We start from the raw sequence: 23,414 nt of genomic DNA on the forward strand, positions 1-23,414 counted from the left end.
ATAATAGACCAGACTTAAGAAATTACGTGAACTGCCCTGGGATTTTATGAGGAAGGGTGGTATATAAATCTAATAAAGGAAATAAATAAAAATGTATTATTTCATATATATATGTTAAATAAATTCCATGTGTGCTATAAAATAATTAAACAGAACTAAACTCAGAAGCCTAACCACAGTATGTACAAGCGGAACAGAATTATCGAATACTGTAGGAATATCTCCCCACCCCCACCCCCCAAGTGGGGCTCGAACCCCCGACCCTGCGATTGAGAATCTCTTCCGGTAGCTCTACCGACTGAGCCATCTCAGCGAAGGCAGCGTTCGTCGACGTTACCAATAGTCAAGCACTGCCGCTGCCCTGAACGCTCGGAGTCCTTCCGCAGCGGCAGGTGAGAAGCGCCGGCTCTCCCATCTCCGGCGCTCGCTAGGGAAGTCGAGGAAGGGTTAACTCGGCCTATCCAATCAGGCCGCGCCCGCCTTGGGGAGGCGGAGCTTCCCGGCCTGGACGCGTTGCTGCGCCTGCGGAACCAGGGAAGAGGTTGCCGCGTCTCGAAGCAGCGGGTTCTGAGGGGACGGAGCGGCGGCGCTGAGGGGAAAGAATGGCGACGATGGCGGAGGCGGAGGAATTCCAGCGGATCCAGGGAGCGGCGGCCGACTGGCTGCTGTGGGACAAGGTGCGGGAGAAAAGGGGGAGGAAGGAGCCGGGCGTGTGGGGAGAGGGAGGCCGCCCAGGAGCTTATATAGTGGTCGCCTGTCGGAGATGAGAGAACTGCAGAGTGTTCTAGGGACCCCACGGGGTCATCTAGCCCAACCCCCTTGCGCTGCGGGAATGAATGCGGCGCGTTCGAATCACAGAATGTGGGGTTGGAAGGGAACCCCCGTGGGCATCTAGCCCAACCCCCTGCGCTGCAGGAATGAATGTGCAAGTAGCCATAGGTAACGTCTCTGTGGGACCTTGGGGGGCTTTTCAGAAGCATGTTGCTAAACTGCCTGGCCATTCCTTACCCGAGAAGAGTGGCTATTAGCATTAGTATTGTGCATTTCATCCTCTGGGGGCTGGCTAGGGAGTCAATGAAAGCAGGAGCAGGATTTCCTTTTTAAAAAAAATAAAACAAAATTTAATTTTCAATTACAAAAATCCAATGTGTGCCAAATTCTATTAATACCAAATAACAATACCAATTCATATACAAATCAGTTGCATAGCCAATTATAAATTTTGTATGGTTTCAGGGTCTGAATTCCTTTAATTCTGCCTCCAGACTATTGCTCAAACCAAATACAATCCATTCTTGATAAAATCCCTTATACCACAACTACAATGATTAACTTCAATTCACATTAACACGTATAGTAATTTGTTAATTTTCAAATGAAGTTCTCCTTTCTTCTTCCTGTGTGAGGTTTTAATTTCCATCAATTATTCCTATATCAAATATTATGTCCATATTAATTATTCCTGATCTCCTTTGTTGCCTCGGAGTTACTCTGGAGACTTCTCTCTCTTTGTTCCCAACTCTTCTGATGCAGCTGTAAAATTACACTTTTGATTTCAAACAGAGAGTCACCCAACATCCTGCCAAAGCCCTGGCAGGCCTCCAAGTTATCCCTTCCACGTCCAGTTGAAGCAATTAATTATAATTATTTGTAGAAGATTGATTTGGTCCCCTTGCAAGTCTTCAAAGTCCAGTCGTTCCTCCCCTCAATGAGGGGGCAAGTGAAATAATTAACTCCGCAGAGGCTCCAAGCCCTTTTTATAATTATTCCAAACATTATTTTTTTCTCACACAGTCCCGTTTGTCATTATGATCCATATCTGTGCTCCCATCTCCTTTCTTCTTCATTTGCTTTAAAGAACAAAACTTTTAGCATTCCCAGGCATTTTTGGGGTGGGTTGCTGAGTCATTTATGTAACAAAGGATTCATAATGAAGCGATTGGCTCCCCCCACAAACACATACTGTACCGTCTTTTTTGGCTCGAATGAAGTCATCTTTCCAATTTAAATCTGTACGAAGTTGTAACTGTTTTATTTCGGCAGTCCTTAATCTTGTCCCATCATTACCCACATGTGTCTCTGCATTAATCCTAATGAATCCTTTAATGAACAGAAGTACGGCTGCTCTTAATGGTGGCATTGGAGGGTTACCGAGAGGCGAATTGTTTTGCACCCAAGCATTGTTTTGCACCCAAGTGTCTCCTTGCCTCTCACATCCATGTAGGAGGGAAAGCCAGGTACCAAGACTATCCATGAGTGGGCCCTGGGGGGAGATTACAAAGATAATTACCCTCTTTTGTCTTTGTTTATTGCTTCACCAGTGGTCTCCTCTGTCGTGGGAGCTGTGCCATTAAGGCAATCGGAAGCCACAGCAGCAGGATTTCCAGTAAGAGAGCATAGAATGGTAGAACTGGAAGGGACCCCAAGGGTCATTTAGTCCGTGTTAGAAACAGATATGAAAGCTAGGAGCAAATGACACCTTAAGCCTAAGTTATGGGCACAACAACGGAATGTCTAGGCGTGCTTTTTTTTGTAACAAGAATACCAAGCTGAAAATGAATGAACTGCAGCTAAAATATTATGTTCATTTTTCGCTGGGTCTAGACTGCATCTGAAGACTGCAAAAAACAAAGCCATACTTCCCCTGCCCGTCCCCCTGATATTCTTATGAGGGTCCTTTCTCCAGTCCTCAGAGAGTAGCTGGAAGTCGGGTGGCAGAAAAAGGTCCTCCTTTCCTTCCACTCTGCAGTTTTAATCTGAAATCTTAGGCATATTACAGAGCTCAGAAACTGTTCGCGCAAATGAAATTCCTGGTTGCAAAATGTGCCTAGAACAATGGGAGTTTCGAACACTGCATCTAGTCCAGCCCCCTGCACTGCAGGGATAAATCTGATTTGTTAGAATCATATAGCTGTAGAGTTGGAAGGGACCCCAAGGGTCATTTAATCCAAGCCCTTGCAATGCAGGACTCTCCACGACTACAACATCCATGACAGATGGCCATCCAACCTCTGCTTCAACACTTGCAAGGAAGGTTCCTTGCACTTCAAGAACTATGATATAATAGCCATATTCAAACATCTAGAGGGCTGCCACATGGGGGAATGGAGCAAACTTGTTTTTTCCCTGCTCTGGGGTGTAAGAACTGAGCCAATAATGGTTTCAAATGACAAGAAATGAGATTCCTCCTAAACATCAGGAAGAACTTTCTGATGGTAAGAGCTGTTCGACAGTGGAACAGACTCCCTTCAGAGGGTGTGGGCTCTCCTTTCTTGGAGGGTTTTAAGCAGAGGCTGGACGGCCTTATGGTTACAGAAGCATTGAGTCCACCTACTAATTAGAACATGATTTAAACATTGCTAACCATAGTGTCTTCAAGCCCTTATGAACACCGTGTTTCCTTTCTACCAATGCCCAGTGCATCAGCAATGAAGACAAAGGTGATAGTGACTCAACATTCACTGCCCTAATCATCTCATTATGTCTATGTTCTATTTTTGAATGGGTTACACTACGTACTGTACTCCACAAAAACATGTGATTTGGGTATCAAAATTAAATTTTGGAACTATCTAGACTAGAGGCTTTTTGAGTGCTAGTAGCAAAATTATTCAGCATTTCTTGTATTTCAGTAGGGTGGCACAACAGTGGCTGTTTAATTTTTTATTCCAGTTTTTGTTTTACTTTGGAGGGATTTTTAGCTATATGTGTATTTATTTAAACTTTGTACTGTATACCCTTCCTGTCTTACATAAATAGCGTTTATTTCCCCAGATAGTTGAAATACCTTGCAGTACATTTTTTTACAATTCTACTTTGTAATGGTTTATGTTATCTTAAAATTCCAGACATTATTCAATTATTTATTTTTGATCCTCCAGGTGGTTAAGGTTGGTGGGTACAGTACAATGTGAAAGAAACTGGTTGTATTATTAGTTTTGGATCATAATATTTGTTGAGCAATCCCATTCTAAATTTGTATAATATTTATCTGTACCAAAAGCAGTTTTAAGGATTAAAAAAACCCCACATTCAGAGGCAGATATGCACCAATCATCAGACCCGTTACTTAGTACTTCGCATGGGCCTACTGTTGAGAAAGTGGCTTGAGGAATGTAACCTTGGTTAAATATCAGAAGATGGTTACAAAACCTAAAGTAAAGTTCAACTAAGATCACCCTTCTGATAAGCAGCAGAGTACTGTACTATATTTACTATTACAAAACGAGGATCCACCTTGGCAAGCTATTACGCATACAGATACCTCAATCCTTGGATGAACAGTGTGCTGCCCTAGAACCATTTGGGCAAGTACAGGTTGATAGGTTTCGTAATTTCTGGACTTTGTTATACATTACAAGTATGGTAATGTTAATCCTGATTTAAACCAGAATCCACAGGAGGCCTGAAAGGTGGCAACACGAGAATGGACCTTTTTACTGGTGGCTCCCTCTTATGGCATGCTCTCCCCAGGGTGGCTTGCCTTGGTCCCATCATTACATATCTTTAGGAATCAGGCAACAACACCATTTTTTATTGCGAGGCTTTTAATCATCCATGTTTTCTGTGAGTGGGTGGAATGTTTTAATGTAGCTTTAAAAAAATAGAACTACTGTTTAGACGTTCTGTTTTCTTTCTACCCAGTTTTAATGTACAGTCGTACCTTGGAAGTCGAATGGAATCCATTTTGGAAGTCCGTTCAACATCCAAAACGCTCGGAAACCAAAGCGCGGCTTCTGATTGGCTGCAGGAAGCTCCTGCAGCCAATTGGATGCCCTGTTGGATGTTCGTCTTCCAAAAGAACGTTTGAAAACTGATCGTTTGGGAGGCGATTTGTTTGAGACTGTGTCTGTTGACTTTACTGCAAATCCCTTTGAGTTACTTTGGTGAAAAAGCAACATATGAATTTTATAAACAGCAATACAGTAATAATGGTAACAGCGCTTGCTTTCTCATTGACCAACAGAAAAAGCTACAGAACTGCTGACTTCCATCCCTATTAATCCTGAGACAAGGACTGACTGATTGCAATCCTATTGCCTTCAATGGGTTTACTGCATTCCCATGTGTTTAATATGCCTCTGTGCACTTTGTAGTTTAGTGATAAAAGGGCGGGACTTTGGAAGCCCTTAGTTCAAATTTAACCTCAAAGCTGAACCTGGATATTACAGCAGGTTCATTTAATGCCAAAAGTAACAGTCTAAAAAGGAATAAGAAAATGTCTTGTGGAGCAGAGAGCCATAGTCTGAATGTAGAAGAAAGCGAGATTCAAGGTTTAATGAGCTTCTTGTGGAAGGACACTCCATTAACAGTGGGTCTGCTGCTGAATAGACCCTGATTATAGTGAATGCCAGGCTTGTATCCACAAAAGATGGTGCTGTTAGCAGGGCTTCACTGAACCCATTTGCAGTTCACACTTGGAGCAGTATTCTACCACTGTAAAACCATCATGGCTTCCCCCAAAGCATCCTGGGAAGTGTAGTTAGTTAAAGATGCAGAGAGTTGTTAGGAGAGCTTCAGGGAGCTTCAATTTTCAGAGTGGTTTAACAGTCCTTCCCAGAGAAACTCTGGGAACTGTACCTGCGTGAGGGCAATAGGAGTCTCCTAACAGCACCCTTAGCAAACTACAGTTCCCAGAATTCTTTGAGAGAAGCCAGGGCTGCTTATAAAGTGATGTGATGCTACTTTAAATGTAGCCACTGACAGTCCGTGGCAAATCATGTGGTAGGAGATGCTCCCTTTGGATGCTCAAAGCATTTCAACTGACTGCTGAAATATCATTGGTAATACGGTACCAATGACAAACTTAGTTGGCTTCTAAGGTGCTACTGGAAGGATTTTTTTTATTTTGTTTCAACTATGGCAGACCAACACGGCTACCTACCTGTAACTAGGAGAGCAAGTGTTAGATCAGGCTGTAAGTATCATTGTTATTCAGCACCTCTTTGCCCAGCAACATGTGGAATAATCTGAATTTTAGCTATTTATTTATGTATGCATGCATTTCAGTTATATTTATTCCTCCTTCCAGGATGCAATCCTTACAGATCAAAAAAGCAAACAAAACACTCCCCTTTCCATTGTGTCTTTTGGATTGGAAGCCAGAGGGCAAAGACTGATGCTTGTGAGCTGGTCTAGGAGCCTTTTGGGGGGCTGAAGAGCAGAATGGTTCAGATTTTTACTGTAGAACATTTCCAGCACAAAGTCTTGGGGCCAGCTTTCTTTGAAGCTGCAATCGTCTTCATGCTCAGCTGTAATCTTTACATTCGGCAAAGAAGGCCAAATGTAAAGATTCTCAGTATTTCAAGAGCTCTAATATGTTCCATGAGGCTTCCTATAGGATAATTGCTGTGTAATTCTGGTCTTGAGGAACAATTAGTGACAATGAATCTTCTTGTGGTTTGTATCCCCATCTTTAAAACAAAAAACCAAAAACCTGCTGGATTTGGGCAAACAGTCACTGTATTGTCACATTGTCTGAATGTTTCAGCTCAGTACTGTAAATACTTAGTGAAATGAGTTGCCTAACTTGGCAGCAGGATTGAGCACAAGACTCCTTTCCTGTATTGCCTTTAGTTGTTAGGCAAGTGCTGGACATACAAGGCACTTTGTAAATGTCATAATAACATGTGGAACAACATGTCTGTACTGTATTGTGATATGATATGAAAAAGAATCTCACAGCCATCTAAAAATAGCATTCAGTCACTATTTGAGGACTGTAATTGTGGCTATGGGCCTTTGCTCGTTGCTTATGCACTTTGGGCCCTTCCAGCACCGTGAGAAGTACAGCCGTACCTCGGAAGGTCTGAAACGTTTGACTTCCAAAAGAACGTTTGAAAACCGGAACACTCGCTTTGCTTTTTGATCGTTCGGAAGCCAAAACATACGAGTTCTGGGGTGTTTGAGAACCGAGGTACTGTATACCAGAAGGCATGGTGTGGCTCCTATCCTATACCAGCACTGCTCTTGTTTTTAGAAGAAATGGCTCTGTTTTCCTTTGAACCACATCAGCAAGGCCAAGAGGGGGTTCTTGTTGTCTGGGCAGCCCAAGGCCCCCATACACACTGCCCAGGCTTGCGCCCTGTGGAAGATCTCTTCGGTGGTGCTAACACAGCAGTTTGACTTCACTCCCTGAGGCGCACTCTATTGTTTCTCGAGACGGACAGATGCCAACAACAAATGGCCCTGGGTCCTGGCCTGGGTTGTTGGGTGTTGAACTGAGAGCGTCTCCTTCAGCTGCACTTTGTAAGGGAGCATCAGTAGTGATGATGGCCAGAAAGCTGACCTTTAGGAAAGCTGCTCCCTTACAGACCCTTCATGGGCAAACTTCTGATAAGCTTTCAAGGAACCTCTGAATTTCTCTGAATTGGATTCCTTAGAATAATGGAAGTCTTGCAGTTACACTCTTTAAAAATCGGCACTAATTTTTTTTGGCAAAGTAGGTATGGTTTTCCATAAAAAGCGCCCTAAATTCTTGGCTCAAAATTAAACCCTGGTGAAATCCTTTTTCTTTACAGAATTCCAAAACCAGAGACACTGTAAAGCATCTGCTTGCAAATCGGAATACAGAAGAACTCCGGAAATGTTTTGGTTCACGGATGGAATTTGGGACTGCCGGGCTCCGAGCACCTATGGGAACAGGAACATCTCAGATGAATGATTTGACTATTATTCAAACTACTCAGGTACCAGATTTAAAAAAACAGGTCTTTATTTTTCTTTAAAAGTACTGTATGCCTGTTTTTCAAAGAATGGTTGTAATTGACAGAAAGTTGAATGCCTCTCTCATTATCAATAAGTCAAGCCCATCCATGTAGCGAGTCAAATAATTGAAACCATTTCAGTGACTTAATCCTGCTTTTCTTTAATTGGTAAGCATACCATTAATGTCTCTGCAACTATTTGTAATGATTGGCTGTTGTTGTTTTAAAAAATCCCACCAAAGCTTTAGAGAAATTAAACTGCATCTCAAAATAGCCATCATTTTCCATTGGAACACCTGTTCAGTTTGCAAGATAAATTGAGCTTTTAGAAATAGTTTCTCCAATATTTGGAGGCTAATTCTTCCAATTTGGGAGGGTTTTTCCTGAAGGTGGCTTATTAATTTTTGAAATAACATAAAGTCTGAATTGAAAGTTAGTGAGATACGCATTGAAGCGTAGGCGCAGAACAACACAATCAGAATGTTGCAAGGCATATGCAATTGCCACATTGCTACAAGGATTGTAAGATAACAGATCACTAAATTGACCTGAATAAATATCAAGGTGGAGCACTAATTGGGACAGGTCTTGTGGTAAGAGCTGTGTTGCTCTTCAGAGATGACCAGAAAGCAATTCAACAAACATGGCAGCAATTTACATGCAGTGTTACCACATGTCCTGTGTGTATACACTGATGGTACAAGTGTTTCATGTTTATCATGCATACAAAAAGATGGCACTGCTGTCTTAGAGTCATTTTTGCAGCAGCTGGGAGCCAGCATGGGGCAATCTTTCCCAACTTAGTTGCAGCTTTACAGCAGGCTAAGATCAGCATCCACATCTTCCCAGATTTACAGGCAGAAATATTGCTCTTCCCCCCCAAAAAACCACCTGATTAGCATAGTCAAGTATTGCTCAGCTGCTCATTTAGGATTCTGTAATAAGAACACAATTAACTGATTTCCCTTTTTGTGTCATACACTGTATTTAAGAGAGCACATAACTTGCACCATGGTAAGTTACATTGGCACATATGAGCAGTATGAAAAGAATAACTCTGCAATGCTTGCACAAAATCATGGCTTATAACCAGGGTGGATTTGATCCGAATAAAATCAATTTAAATCAGTAGTCAGTAAGACTTGATTTAAATCATGGTTTTTGTTTTTTACAGAAAGACTCATTCTTGCTGGTATAAACTTAATATTTACAACCAGATGAAGGTTTCATTTTTGGAATAATAAATTTTCAGAATAGTTTTTACAGTTATATCAAAACTTACTGATGTTGTTATACTACTAGAAATATGTAGACATATAATTATGAAATTATTGTGAGGTTTAATAAGTTAACTGTTTATATTTGGACAACTTTTCTGCTGTACTTTATTGGAAGGAGAAAAATAATCATTTCCTTAATAACAGTTAACTGCTGTGGTTAAACGATTAAAAAAAAACTTAGGCTGAGTTTTAGCACACATGAAAAACTTAAAACAAATCCTTATTTCCTGATGAATAGCTTTTGGACTATAATGTAACTTAAATAGAAAACTATTTTTGGAAAGATTTTTCCTCCAAAAGCATTTTATTTTAAAAATCCAATTTAAATTTTAAAAAATCCAATATTTTTGTTGTTGTTTTTTTTAAAAAAAAATCATTGATTTTTATTCACCTTGCTTATAACATTGCATTGGCCACCCTGATCCAGCACACCATACCGTAAGAACCTTATTTGCAGAGGCAGTAGATACTGGAATTAGGTTGGTAAAATGCAACCCTCAAAGTTACTGTTGTAGGTATTTCCTTAAGTATGACCTGAGGTTTTCAATCTGTTTTTATCTTACCTGATCAAAAGTCTCTTCCTTGTTAACAGTATTTCTTTTCGGGGGAAAGTATGCTTTGTAGAAAAGGGGATTTGCAAGTTGGTTTGTCTTTTAGTTACTACTTTTCATTCTTAGATCTTGTCTCCAAGATGATGCTTTAAAAGCCCTCTGCCACTTGAGAGGGAGAGGGGACACATTTCTTGGAACATGGGTGCAAGGTGAAAACTCGCCAAGTTGTTTTCTTCCTCCACTCTCCTGCCCTCAAGGCAAGATGCTTCATCACGAGCCCTGTAATATATTCATTTCCAGATGTCGTAACGTCTTCACTTTGCAAGCAATAGCTTCCTCTTCCTCTGTTCTGTAGAAGATGTACAAAGTTTTATGACGGACTTTCAAAACTGCTGGCACTTTGTATGTTTTCGTTTCTAGGGATTCTGTAGGTACCTTGAAAAGAGCTTCACTGACCTGAAGAAAAGAGGCGTTGTGATTAGCTACGATGCCCGTGCTCATCCTTCAAGTGGGGGTAGCAGCAAAAGGTATACTTAGCAACTGCTGCAATGATTTGTTGATGACATGCTTGTTTTGCCATAGATGGAGAAGGGGGCCACTCAGAATGAGCTCCTTTCTTCACTTAAACTCAAGGGAAAGTATGTGTCATGATGACCTGATAATATTGATTTTTTTTAATCCCACCTTTCCTAAAAATATCACTATTAAAACAATAAAAATATTAACATTCAATGGGTCTAGCAGCTCCAGTCGAGTATCTTTCCTCTTCTTTAGGAAACTGGGACAAAGAATAATAAAATGAAAGAAATTAAGGCTGTAATTTGAGGCACACTTGCTAAGGAGTGAGGTCTATTTCATTGGGATATACCTACCAAGTAAGGACACTTAAGAATACTGTATGTAAGATTTGTGGGAAGTTGTTTTAGTCTTTTCTGTTGTGGTGGTTTTAACTTCCTTTATGTTTTAATTTGCAGTCGTAATTTTTTAGTGATTCTTTTATTGTTTTATATCTTTTTGTAAGCGGCATTGTAGCAAAAATCCTCAATCAAGCAGCATATAAATTTTATGAAACACATACATACCTACATACATATATAATATCATTATTGGTAAGAAGTGTATTGAAAATCCAGGTGTTTGTTCCACAAACTTCTCTGCTGTACTCTGCTGCCCCCTGGCTGCTAGAGATCCCTCCTTTTATTTCATTATGTTGTGGAGAAAAAGCAGTACTTGCTTGGCAACTAGGGGGTGAACCTGGTTTCCTTTTGGAACTGAGGAACAACTTATAGTGGTACTTAACTTTTTAAAGCCCTGGCTATACAAACAGATTGGTTGTGTTTAATAGCCAGGGCTTGGCCTGCTTCATATGTTAACATCATACTTTTTCTGTCATGCACAGAGATTTTATCTCCATACTATATACATTTTATAGTCCTTGTGATCGAGAACATGGCCGTACTACCGTCCTTCGTAGATTGCTAAATGCATGCTGTTTGCAGGGTGGGTGGAGATTGATTTTTGTGCTGGCAAACGTAATACATGAATATCAACTAAACGGCACCTAGGTTCAGTGCAGCACTTCCTCGAGTTTTGCAAGAGGATTCCTTCCTTGTTTTCAAGTTATTATTTTTCTCGCCAATAGATTTGCAAGGCTTGCTGCGACAGCATTTATCAGTCAAGGCATCCCTGTGTACCTTTTCTCCAACATCACACCGACTCCTTTTGTGGTAGGTCATTAGCTCCCTGAACCCCAGTTATGCTACTTATACATTGTTAGAAGGGTCAGTAGATAAATATAATTTATTGTGGTGTTATACACACACACAGAGAGAGAGAGACACACACACAGAGAGAAAGTGTTGTACCTTGGAAGTCAAATGGAATCCGTTCTGGAAGTCTGTTCAACTTCCAAAACGTTTGGAAACCAAAGCACAGCTTCTGATTGACTGCAGGAAGTTCCTGGAGCCAATCGGAAGCCGCGGATGCCCTGCTGGACGTTTGGCTTTCAAAAATAGTTCGCAAACCGGAACAGTCACTTCTAGGTTTGCGGCATTCAGGAGCCAAAACTAAGCTGTTTGAGAACCAAGGTACGACTGTATTTGCCATGAGATGAGGTCAATCCATCTGGATACTTCAGTGTGATGTAGCAGTAGGCATGCTGTGCTTGGTCCAGAAAAACATTGATTCAAGTCCCCACTCAGCCAAGAAGTGCACTGCAAGTATCTGGACAAATTGTTACCTTTCACCCATCCCTCTTTCACAGTGGTGAAGTTAAAATGTAATTCCTATGTATCACATAAACAAAGATCAGTTTAAATAGAACAAGACCTTCAATATTTCACTGACATTCTAAAAAGTGCTCCAATTTCAGGGAGACTGTAGTAGGAGGCTGTTTAATAACTTGTGACCGGGATGCGTGGGGAAAATGGGAAGAGACAGCTTTTTCTGGACTGAACTTTATAGCTGCATGTATACTGTACTGAGATTCTTAGAATGTGGGAGAGAGGAATAAACACGTGATAAATATTTTCTAAAAACTGTGAAGAAAACAGGGAAAAACAGGTAGTCTTCTTCCATTTTAAGATTCCTCTTTTTGCTTCTTTTCCACAGCCTTATGCAGTGACTCACCTGAAACTTTCTGCTGGAATTATGGTTACTGCATCTCATAACCCAAAACAAGACAATGGATACAAGGTATTCCCCTCCTCCTCCTCCTCTTCTTTTTCCAGAACACCTGGATCTGGCCTGAAACAATTTAGAGGTGGAGATCATGTTTCATTTAGGGTTTTTTAAAAAAACCCTGTACAGTCAGGAGGGTGGGGCAAGAGAAGGAAACACTGCAGAGAGAAGGAGGGTTTAGTCCAGGGGTCCCCAAACTACGGCCCCCGGGCCGGATGCGGCCCAATCGGCCTTCCAATCCGGCCCGCGACGACCCCCGCCGCCCGCTGCCGCCGCCCGCTGTCACGGCGCGCGGCGCAGCGACAATCTAAAAAATCGCCAAAAAATCGCCAAAAATCGCTTGTGCGCATGCGTACGGGCCTCTCCCGACCCGGAAGAGGTCATTTCTGGTGCACTTCCGGGTCGGGGGAGGCCCATACGCATGCGCACAAGCGATTTTCGGTGATTTTTTTACCGCCCGTGTGCGTGTGCGCATGCGCACGGGCGCGCACTCCCCCGCCCTCCGGCCCGCTGCGCGCGCACTCCCCTACCCTCCGGCCCACCGCGCGGTCGGCGCGGCGGGCACCGGCCCGCCGCGCGGTAAGTCTGGGGACCCCTGGTTTAGTCTGTTGGATACTGATTCACCAATACATTCCTGGTGGGAAGAAAAAGCTGGCAAAACAGACCTTGTACCCAGCTTGACTGTCCCCTTAGTGTGTGATTCCCGCAGTTCTACTGCATGTGCTGAGCTGCTGTACTTAACTTGCCTGGCCTCCTCATTCTTCATCCGCCCTCCCACATTTTTGTCCCCAATATGTCCCAGTTTCCCATAGTTCAGGCCCCAGCTGTCTTGGTTGCCACCACCAGCAATGTCATCTGCTCCAACATCATGGCCATTGCTTGCCCTGTTTCCGCCACCGCTTCTGCACATTCAGACCCACCTTACTCACTGCCACCCCACAAACCAGCTCCGTGTTGCAGAGCTGCCCCACAGCCCTAAAACTGACTCTGTTTATACATCTCTATGGTTTTTTGGTTTCTTAGAATTCCAGGGCAACACCTGGTACTTTCAGCTACTAAGTAGATCCATCATAATGAAGCTTCCATTAACAGATAATCTGCACATAATCTCTGTTACGTAGGTGTTACTTAGGTGATCCATGTGACGGTCACCTCCAGGCTTGACTACTGTAATTCGCTCTACACGGGGCTGCTCCTGAAACTGTCCCAGAAACTCCAGCGGGTGCAGAATGCTGCAGCGAGGCTCCTCACAGGGTCCCTGCCGTGGGAGCATATTCACCCAGTGCTTTACCAGCTACACTGGCTCCCGGTGGAGTATAGGGTCAGGTTCAAGGTGCTGGTTTTGACCTTTAAAGCCCTTTGTGGCTTAGGGCCCTCGTATTTACAGGACCGCCTCTCCTGGTATGCCCCGCAGAGGACCTTAAGGTCCATGAATAACCATAGTTTAGAGGTCCCGGGCCCTAAGGAAGTCAGACTATCCTCCACCAGGGCCAGGGCCTTTTCAGTGATGGCTCCGACCTGGTGGAATGCTCTGTCGCATGAGACTAGGGCCCTACAGGATTTAACCTCCTTCTGCTGGGCCTGTAAGACAGAGCTATTCCGCCTGGCCTTTAATTTGAACTCAGCCTGATCTTTTATTTCCTTTCTCTTCCCCCCTCCCCCCTTTTATAAAGATTACCCACTCTGGGACCCCACAGCTAATTCTCCCCTGGCCTCCTCGCTGCCCCAAGTAGGTCTAATTTGGCCAGCTAGCCCTGGTGACTATCTAATGTTTATTCGATGGATTTCCCTCAAATTGATTCTTGAACCTGAATTTTATTGTTATTCATGCTTTTATACTGTATTTTATGCCGCTTTTATGTTGTATTACAATTAAGTGTTTTAAATTTGTTGTTAGCCGCCCTGAGCCCGGGTTTTTGAACCGGGAAGGGCGGGGTATAAATAAACAATTATTATTCTTATTATTAGGTTTATTGGGAAAACGGCGCTCAGATAATTTCACCTCATGATAAAGGAATTGCTCAAGCTATTGAAGAAAACCTAGAGCCATGGCCTCAAGCTTGGGATGACAGCCTGATTGATAAAAGTCCCCTACTACACGATCCTTATTCATCTATTAACAAGGACTACTTTAAGGACATACAGAAGCACTGCTTTCACAGGTAAACTGTCAGGGAAGACTTTTCTTCCTTCTTGGGGATAAATATATGTTATTTAATTTTAGTGCAACAGGATTAAAATTGAAAGTAAGTTGCAAGTAGGTTTTCACATACAGAAATGGGAATTTCTTTTGTCCATTGGTAGAAAGGTGGGACAAACTTCTGATGAGGTATGTAGGATGAAAGAAAGAAAAAAAGAATCTTTATTTGCATCAGCCATTGGCCATAGCAATAAAATAACAATACAATAGACAAAGAATAGAAATAAAAAGTCAATTATAAAATACATTTTAGAGATTTGAATCAATAGTCAAATAGTGGATCTTATTCTGATTGCCCCAGCTAAAAACCTTGCAACCTTTGCTGTCACCTGCTCATCTTGATCTGCCAAGAGAAAGGGCAGTGTGGCAGTGGCTGGGCAACCAGGAATGGACAATAAAATAGGGGTGATGTCTTTATAAAAAAAGTGCAAGCCAGAAGGACATGCATCACCAATTCAGTACTGCCATCTCCAGAGGGACTGATGAGGGATGTAGGGAAGAAAAGGCAAAAGGTTGTCTTTCTTATCTCTAGCAAGCGACAAGCATGGAGACCGTTAAAATGGGTAGGAGGATAAAATGGTGATGTAGCAGCTGGCAAGAGGAGTTCATGTTATTAAAATCTCAGCTGATGGCCTAACGTAGATACACAATGCCTGCTTGACAATTGAAAGGAAAGCAACTTGTGGCGAGTCCATTTTTCCTTTCTCAGCTGCTGAGGGAAAGGCGTTGAGGACAGGAATGTCCCAAACTTCAGGTCTGTGTGTTTCACTTTGTTCATTTGTTACCGTTCTTCATTCCCTGCCTTATCCCATAAGACATCTAAGCAGGTACTGTAGCAGTGCCAGCAGAGAGGAGATACATAGAAGCAGTGGCTTTAAAAAAAAAAAGTTCTAGTGAAAGAGGATATAGTACAGTGCATTTATTTGTTATTAGTGGTAAACAAGCTCATGCCAATGTAATGTCATTGATGTACTTAATTTCAGGGATATAAACAAGGAGACAAAGCTGAAATTTGTCCACACTTCTGTGCACGGTGTAGGCCATGAGTTTGTGCAGTCAGCCTTTAAGGCATTTGACTTTAGCCCTCCATTTGCTGTTCCTGAACAGAAGGAGCCTGATCCAGAATTTCCAACAGTAAAATATCCAAATCCCGAGGAGGGTAAAGGCGTACTGGTAAAACACAATTTAGTCAAAATTCTTCCTTCTACCTTTCTTTTGCGCCACTTCAAACCTTTCCTGATAACCTATAAACCTTCTAAATGCATATTATTTTTTTAAAGTTGACATGTACTTACATTTTTTGAAAAAGCCATCAAACATCTTTTCTTCTTCCTCTTCTCTCTCACTCCTTGCTGTATCCTGAGGACAAGTTCATGTTACTTTCATGGAATCAAAAATTTGATGTGTTCCTTTTTCTGCAAGAGCAAGAGGTGCAATTAAAATAATGTGTGAATCAGGACCAAGTTGTCTCTTTCTTTGGCATATACAGTAGTTTCAGGGTTTGAGCCAAACTTTCCCATCGCTGTAAGCATATAGGCCTCTTGTATTATTATTTTTGGCATAAAATGCATTTAATATATTTCTTTTCTTTTTTAAATGTTACTGCTTTGGGGCCCTTCACTTTCCTGTTCTTTTTTAGACACTGTCTTTTGCCTTGGCCGAAAAAGAAGGAGCTCGGATTATTTTAGCCAATGACCCAGATGCTGATCGACTTGCTGTTGCAGAGAAACAAGAAAGGTATGGTTGCTTGCTTTGGTGATTTCAGTGTTTTACACTAAATTCGATTGTTGTAAATGTATCTGTTGCCGTACTTTTCTTTTGACTACTGTCAAAAGTGCTGGCAGTACATGTTCTTGAGAATAATAAAAAAATGTATCTTAAATCAATTTCTTTTAAAAAAAATACTTACACACCCAATATTTGTGGAAAAACATGCCAGTTTGCATTTCTTAGTGAGAAAGTATTGATCTGATGTGTAGAGATCTTGCCCATTCTAATTAATTCAAGAAACTTCTCTGTGTGAAAGAAGCAAGCAGAAGGTTCCTGATGTTTGGGTTATTCCTTCAGAGAAGCGGAGTACAGCTGGCTTAAACAGGCTCTCTTATCTCTTCTGTCAAGGTCATGCTGACTGTAAAAGTAGGACCAGAAGGAGTCTGGGTTTCACTTTCTCTTTTTATCTCTTTTCCTTCTGGTGTGGTGTTCTGCACATAGTATGCTTAGTATTAAGGTTTAGACTTATTGTAAGTTATTGTAAGTTTAAGTTAAGTCTGCTGCAACTGGATTTCTTATGGACAGTGCCAATCCTGAATGTATTGGATTTGTGACCATTATGCTCATTTGCCTTCAGTAGCAGTAAAGCTCTGCTGGATGAAATATAATTGCCTCTGGTCATTTGGGGGGAATTCTGCAACATGTTTAAGTTGTTACTCTGCTAACTATACATTGGAATCTACTCTGGATCAGTGTTGAGTGGAATTGCATGACAAATAAAAGTGCACATTCTATATCCCTTTGTTTTTGGAACTGCAACCTCAGCACAATTTCTTTACTGTAGTTCCTATCATTTCTTTATGTTAAGCTGCCGAGCTACTGTCTCTCTAACCATCTAAACTTGTTGTGTCCCTCAGTGGAGAATGGAAGGTGTTTTCTGGCAATGAATCAGGAGCTCTTTTGGGCTGGTGGATCTTCACATGCTGGAAAAAGCAGAATCAGGAACCCGCTGCCATCAAAGATGTATATATGCTTTCGAGCACGGTTTCCTCCAAAATCTTAAGAGCAATCGCACTCAAGGAAGGATTTCACTTTGAAGTAAGCCGTTTGGGGGCAGGAGAGAAGCATATTTTATTTTCCTGTAGACAGTGTTCTGACTGAAATCTTGTTCTGCACAGGAAACATTAACAGGATTCAAGTGGATGGGAAACCGAGCCAAGCAGCTCATGGACCAGGGGAAAACGGTCTTATTTGCTTTTGAAGAAGCGATTGGTAATAAGTTTTCCATAACTCAGAGTGGTTTAGACTGAAATATTTTACAGAGATGGGCATCTGTTTAATGTACCATCTACTCTTGTGGGTTGTTGTTGTTGTTTTTTACTGGTCTTGGGAACTGATTACCTGTAGTACAGTGGTATCTTGGTTCTCAAACTTAATCCGTTCCGGAAGTCTGTTGCAAAACCGAAGCTTTCCGAAACCAAGGCGCACTTTCCCATAGAAAGTAATGCAAAACAGATTAATCCGTTCCAGACTTTTAAAAACAACCCCTAAAACAGCAATTTAACATGAATTTTACTATCTAACGAGACCATTGAACCATAAAATGAAAGCAATAAACAACGTACTATACTATAAAATAAATAAGATAGTATTGTAGATGATAATTTTTTAAAAAATATCTTACCTGCACATGATAGATATCAAACTATAGTCATTGTTTGGATGGGGGGCTTTTATCCATTTCCACAGTCACACAATCAATCAGTAGCTGAACTGGGTTTCACCCAGTCACAAAAACAAATTAACCAGAAAAGCCTCAAAAACATGCAAAAATACATAGCAAAAACAAAAGCGCCAAACAAATTATATGCAAAGTAAATTCTACAGAATTTATCCCAGCCACATGGGAAAAAAGGACTGTTATGATGAGGCACCTAATATAGTATTACTTGCAAATCAGTCCTGTGATTGAGATGAAAATTGGGGCTATCCTTATCTCGGTACTAAAATGCACCTAACTCTTCTGAAATTGCAGTGAAATGCATTTCCTAACATGGGTCATTCACTTGAAATGATCCTTCAGTCTGTGATCCAGATTTAAGTCTTGGGTTTAGGGCTTAGGTTTAATAATATTGGTCACAACCGATGTTAAAGATGTCCTGTCTATAACTTTGTCTTCAGGATATATGTGCAGCCCCGTGGTCTTGGATAAAGACGGTGTCAGTGCTGCAGTAATAACTGCGGAGATGTCTGCTTTTCTGGAAACCAAGAAATTGACTTTGTCTCAGCAACTGAAAAACATTTACAATGAGTGAGTTTACAATGAGCACTTCATAGTATACTTAATATATTTTCTACATACAAGGTACATGGAGCTCACAGGTAACTATTTTGCCTTCAAAGGTACGGCTACCATGTTACTAAAGCTTCCTATTTTATCTGTCACGATCAGAAGATTATTAAGGAGCTATTTGAGAAGCTTAGAAATTATGATGGGAAGAACACTTATCCAAAGACCTGTGGGAGATTTGCAGTGTCTGGAGTACGGGATCTAACTACAGGCTATGACAGTAACCAGACTGATAAAAAAGCTGTAAGTAGCTGGAACTTTTTATTCTTTTATTTCTATGAGACTGTTGCTCCCTGAATGATGTCTTATGAGGTCCTCATCCTAAATTTCTTCATTTGGAAATAAGTCTCATTGATTCCATTCCAGAGGCGAGCCAACTAAAAAGGAGTCCTATGACATCTTAAAGATTAAGGGAGGAATTCAACGTCACACTGTTCTGATCAGTATAAGCGCTTCTGCTTGTCAGAGGGAACTATCCCCCTTCTCCTCCCCTCATCTCTATTTGTTTGAGGACCAAGGCAGAAATTAGTGACACAAGGCTTCAAAAAGTGAACTGGCAGCTGAAAACAGAGCTCAGGAAGCAGGGCAGATCCCATCCCTTAGTAAGGATAAAAAAATAAATAAAACAGTTTTGAAATACTGTGTTTTGTGTACTGCCTTGTAAGCAATGCTGGGACTAAATGCAAACATGCACATACCGGTACCAGTAGTATTGAATTCCCTCATCCTGCATGTAGATTCCTTGCAGAAGTAGTCAATCTATGCTGTTCCTTTGTCCGTGCATATGACTGATGGAAGAATCTTACGAACCCAATGAATAGAGGTACTGTAGGCTGCCCAGGTGACTTGCTCTTTTGATCATAGGTGTGTCCTAGGCAAGAAAGATACCTGCAAATTAGAATAGTGTGTGTCATATTTGGCATCCTAGTGCCCAATCATATATTTTCACTCCCCCAAGAAAAGATACCTCTTGAAATCCCTCACTGTGCATTTTTCACAAGGAAGAGTCCAGAAAAGGTTAGTGCTTTATTTCTTAATTCCATGAACTCTACTCTTAGAAAGCTGATGATTAGTCATTACTCATTAGCACATATGAGTCTCATGCAATCATAGCCAAAATTGTGACAAATTTACCTTTTGTGGTGTTAGGTGCTTCCCACCAGTAAAAGCAGTCAAATGATAACATTTACGTTTACTAATGGATGTGTGGCTACCATGCGAACCAGTGGAACCGAACCCAAAATCAAATACTACTCAGAGCTTTGTGCACCTCCTGGAAACAGGTATTGTTTAGATTTATTTATTTTATTCTGTTGCAAACCATTGTTAAATTTAGATTTCTCCTTCTGTAGAGTTTTTCACAGAATAGGTGTTTGAGCAGTTTTCAGAAATTTTGTTTAACGCAGTTTTGGGCCGGGTAAGCTAAATTTCATTGTCATATCCACAAAACCTCAGTCCATTGTATTTCAAATGTGTATTTTAAACCACATCCCCTTCCCTTTATCCCAGCCACTACCACCACAGTTCAGAATGGACTTTACCCATTGGCATATCATGGGAATAAATCTACTGTTTTTAATGTGAATGAGAATTTGAATAGATTGAAACCCAGGTTTTGTTTTGGGCTCATTTTAGTGACTTTGAAAAGCTGAAGAAAGAACTGGATGAACTGGTCAGTGCAATTGAAAAATATTTCTTTGAGCCAGAGAAGAATAAGCTGCAGCCCAAGCCAGAGTGATACAGCTGTCCCTGTTTTCATCTCTACACAAACAATACTTTCTACAGTTAATTGGATAATATGTATAAAGCACTTGTTTCCATGAATTAAGGGTGCACAAACTCGACTGTAATTTCACCATTTTGAGAAGTATGTTTGCATGTTTCATCTGTCTTGCGTGCTCGTATTTTGAGGGGAAATAAGTCTTCCCTTGGCAAATTCTCCTTCAACCAATTTCCTGATGAAATTGCATTTGTTTTTACTAAAATAGTTGGTGGTGTCTGTTGACACAAGGAATGTCCCCCACCATAGCTCACAAATGGAAGTGCAGAAAGTGCTCAGTAATGGATGCAGATTTTATGTTACAAGGCTTTGCATTCAATTGTAAGCTTGTAGGATTACCACACATACAGGTTTCCTGATCTATCATGCTTGTCTCCATAAGAACTTTTTAAACTTTTCACAGTCATCTCACTCCTGTTGGTGTGTGCATGTTGAAAAGTTGCCTCTTCACTTTCTTATATTCTCAAATTGGTCAGTGTCTCCTAGTTTTCCAGCTTTGCTCCCCATCCCTTGCATGCCTAATCTCTTTGGTTGCAAGCATGAGAGCAAAATCTGTTTCTCTTTTTTGACTCACAATACCTAGTTACCAGAAGTACCGTACTCCAGAAATAATAACAATTATAATTACAAAATGTAGGGTCTGCCTTGTCAGAATAAGCTCCAGTAAAATCAGCACATCAAAGACGTGGTATAGTCCCCAGTGCAGACAAGCCAGTTGCCTAACCTGAAACAGCACAGGCTGTTTATCATATATCTGAATCTTGAACTTGTAACAAAACAACAGTAGGTATAGTTCTACCAATAACAGAGACAATGGATTCAGCTCTGCAAGATGCATATTTCCAGTGCTTTTTTCCTGGGGGGGATGCAGGGGGTACGCATACCCCTAAACATTTTGTGAATTAAGTTTGGCCTCATTGAGGGGCAGTATTTCAATATGAGTATGAAAATGAGAGTACCCCTAAATATTTTTTTTAGAAAAAAAGCACTGCGTATTTCTATAATTATGTACTGTTAACCAGTGTAAACATTATAAGAAAATCAGACAATTATTCAGTCAGTTGCCCTATATATTCTGAGATTTTCAAAAAATCATTGGTTCTACGGAATATGATCTCTTCTATCTGTATTGCTTATTTCTAATTACCTGCTCCTCCCCTTTACTGATTGCTTTTGGCTTGTTTGGGTTTTGCTTTGTTCTCATCAAGGGAACAACATTAGCTTTATAGCAGCTAGCTGTCTAAAGACAAGAGTCCTGTTTTCCATGACTAATCCCTCCAAATGGAAGCAGAATAAAAAATTACCTGTCTCAATGACGTATTGCCTAGAGCAGTGGTTTTTTTTTCCTGAGCCACACTTTGCTCATGCTGCCCGGAGTCTTTTCCAGCACTCTGTTTGAATGGCAATTCTGAATCACAAGCAGGATTGTCCTCTGTATCACTTGATGCTCTTGCTGTCATATGAAAAAGATATCTATCCATATTCTGCAAATTAAAAAAACAACAACATTTTGATGCTATGCTTTACTACACTGAAATGTTTAAATGTTTCTTTGATTGTCCTTGAATCTTCCTGCCACACTTGCCACCTACCCCTGCTGCACTCTTTGAAAATCACTGCCTGAAGTTTTGATTACAAAAAAACAATTTCTTTCTTCATGAATGACTTGAATGACAAATCAGAGATAGGATGTGCAATTTTTCTTAAAATTGTTGACTGATGTGAAACTCTTTGGATCCTAGCCAATCTGTCATCCATGATTGGTTTTTTTTAAAAAAAACACAGCATACATTTGCATAACAGTTTTGCACTTAATTTATTTGACTACATTCCAGAAGAACTGTAGAGTCTCATTTGATGTCACCCAGAGTGGATGCTTCTTATGTATGGCAATGTAAAATACTGTTTGACTCTTTATTAAATGAGTGTTGCAAAGTTTATAAAATGCCTTCCTGTTCTTTTTGCTGTTTGTGGATGTCCTGCTGTTTATTTTCCTCTTGTGCATAAAAGACATGTGTATGTGGGTTGCACAGATACTCAAACAATTTTACTGTCAGCAAGTGGCTTTCTGCAACAATGTTTCTCAACTTTATAATAACTTGTCAGGAAGGGTGTAGCTAGGCAGAAGTGAAAGTTTTGAAATACAGATCTGAAAGTAAGACCGCGAGAACATGTTGAAAGCAATATAGCAACATTGATCAAAACATCACACAATTGGTCCTATTGCTCAATTTGATGTCAACCTCTGAAATTGGTTAATATGCTTAACCAATAACTTAACTGATTAAAAAATTGGCATCAAGAAGATTTTTTGCTAGCAACCCATTTTCGGGATGAGCAGAAAGCAATTTCTTTATGTAGGCTATAATGCTGAAAAAAAATGTTACTAGCTTTGCTATATACATTTAAGTTTGGCTTGTTACAACTTAGTCTTCCAGTCAAGATAAGGAAAGAGGTCCCACTCAACTGCATTTTAAACAACAACATGAGTGTATTAAAGTTGCCGGATATAACTCATTTCTTCACATTTACAGGTCTTAGAACATGCAGCATCAACTTAAAGGGGAAAGGTTATTTATTTAATAAAAAATTATATACCTCTTGACTGTAGAAAAAACATCAAAGCGGTTATATTGTGTGTAAAATATCCAGTGTCGTATCTGCCTGCCTGTTGCATTTGTTGGAAGTAGGTTTTTGCCTATGATAACTTATTCCACAACCAAACTTGCTAGTCTTTAAGATGCTACAGGATGCTGTTTTGCTGCAGCGGTTGCAACGGTGCTGCATCACTTTGGAGTTGCTGGGGAAATTAGCTGTGTTAGTCTTGTACACCTATCTGCTGGTGTAAATACTTCAATTTACAGTGCCAGTAATGTTAAAGTCTTATGTAGAAAGGGATAGACCAGCCTGATTTGAAACAGCATGCTACCAAAAAGCAACAACATGCTCTAGTCCTGGCAAGGTCAGTTCAACCCTTATGTCAGCTTTGTTATCTGATCTCTTCCTTGCTTTAGACTACGTATAAAGTAATACTGCCCTTATATCCTCGCAAAGCTCACAACATTCAGGTTCTGCATATAGTCATAGCTTTTACAACATAAAAATAGACCTGGGAAAATAAGCATGTCATTAGAAAAGAATTTTCAAGGCCTGCTGAA

At 40.8% G+C, this 23,414-nt stretch overlaps 1 protein-coding gene across 1 annotated transcript; it reads left to right on the forward strand.

The window, feature by feature from the left end:
• Positions 1-492: 492 nt before the first annotated feature.
• On the forward strand, positions 493-22,201 carry PGM2 (phosphoglucomutase 2). The gene is made up of 14 exons (XM_060278926.2): positions 493-677; positions 7,521-7,688; positions 9,958-10,064; positions 11,180-11,264; positions 12,148-12,231; positions 14,185-14,378; positions 15,400-15,589; positions 16,056-16,153; positions 17,044-17,224; positions 17,305-17,398; positions 18,308-18,437; positions 18,530-18,719; positions 19,626-19,759; positions 20,112-22,201. Exons 1-14 carry the CDS (start codon positions 603-605, stop codon positions 20,212-20,214), a joined length of 1,833 nt encoding a protein of 610 aa, XP_060134909.2. The 5' UTR covers positions 493-602; the 3' UTR covers positions 20,215-22,201.
• The last annotated feature ends 1,213 nt before the right edge of the window (positions 22,202-23,414 follow it).

Source organism: Zootoca vivipara, chromosome Z1 (genome assembly GCF_965207765.1).
Source record: "Zootoca vivipara chromosome Z1, rZooViv2.hap1.1, whole genome shotgun sequence".
Lineage (NCBI taxonomy): Eukaryota > Metazoa > Chordata > Lepidosauria > Squamata > Lacertidae > Zootoca > Zootoca vivipara.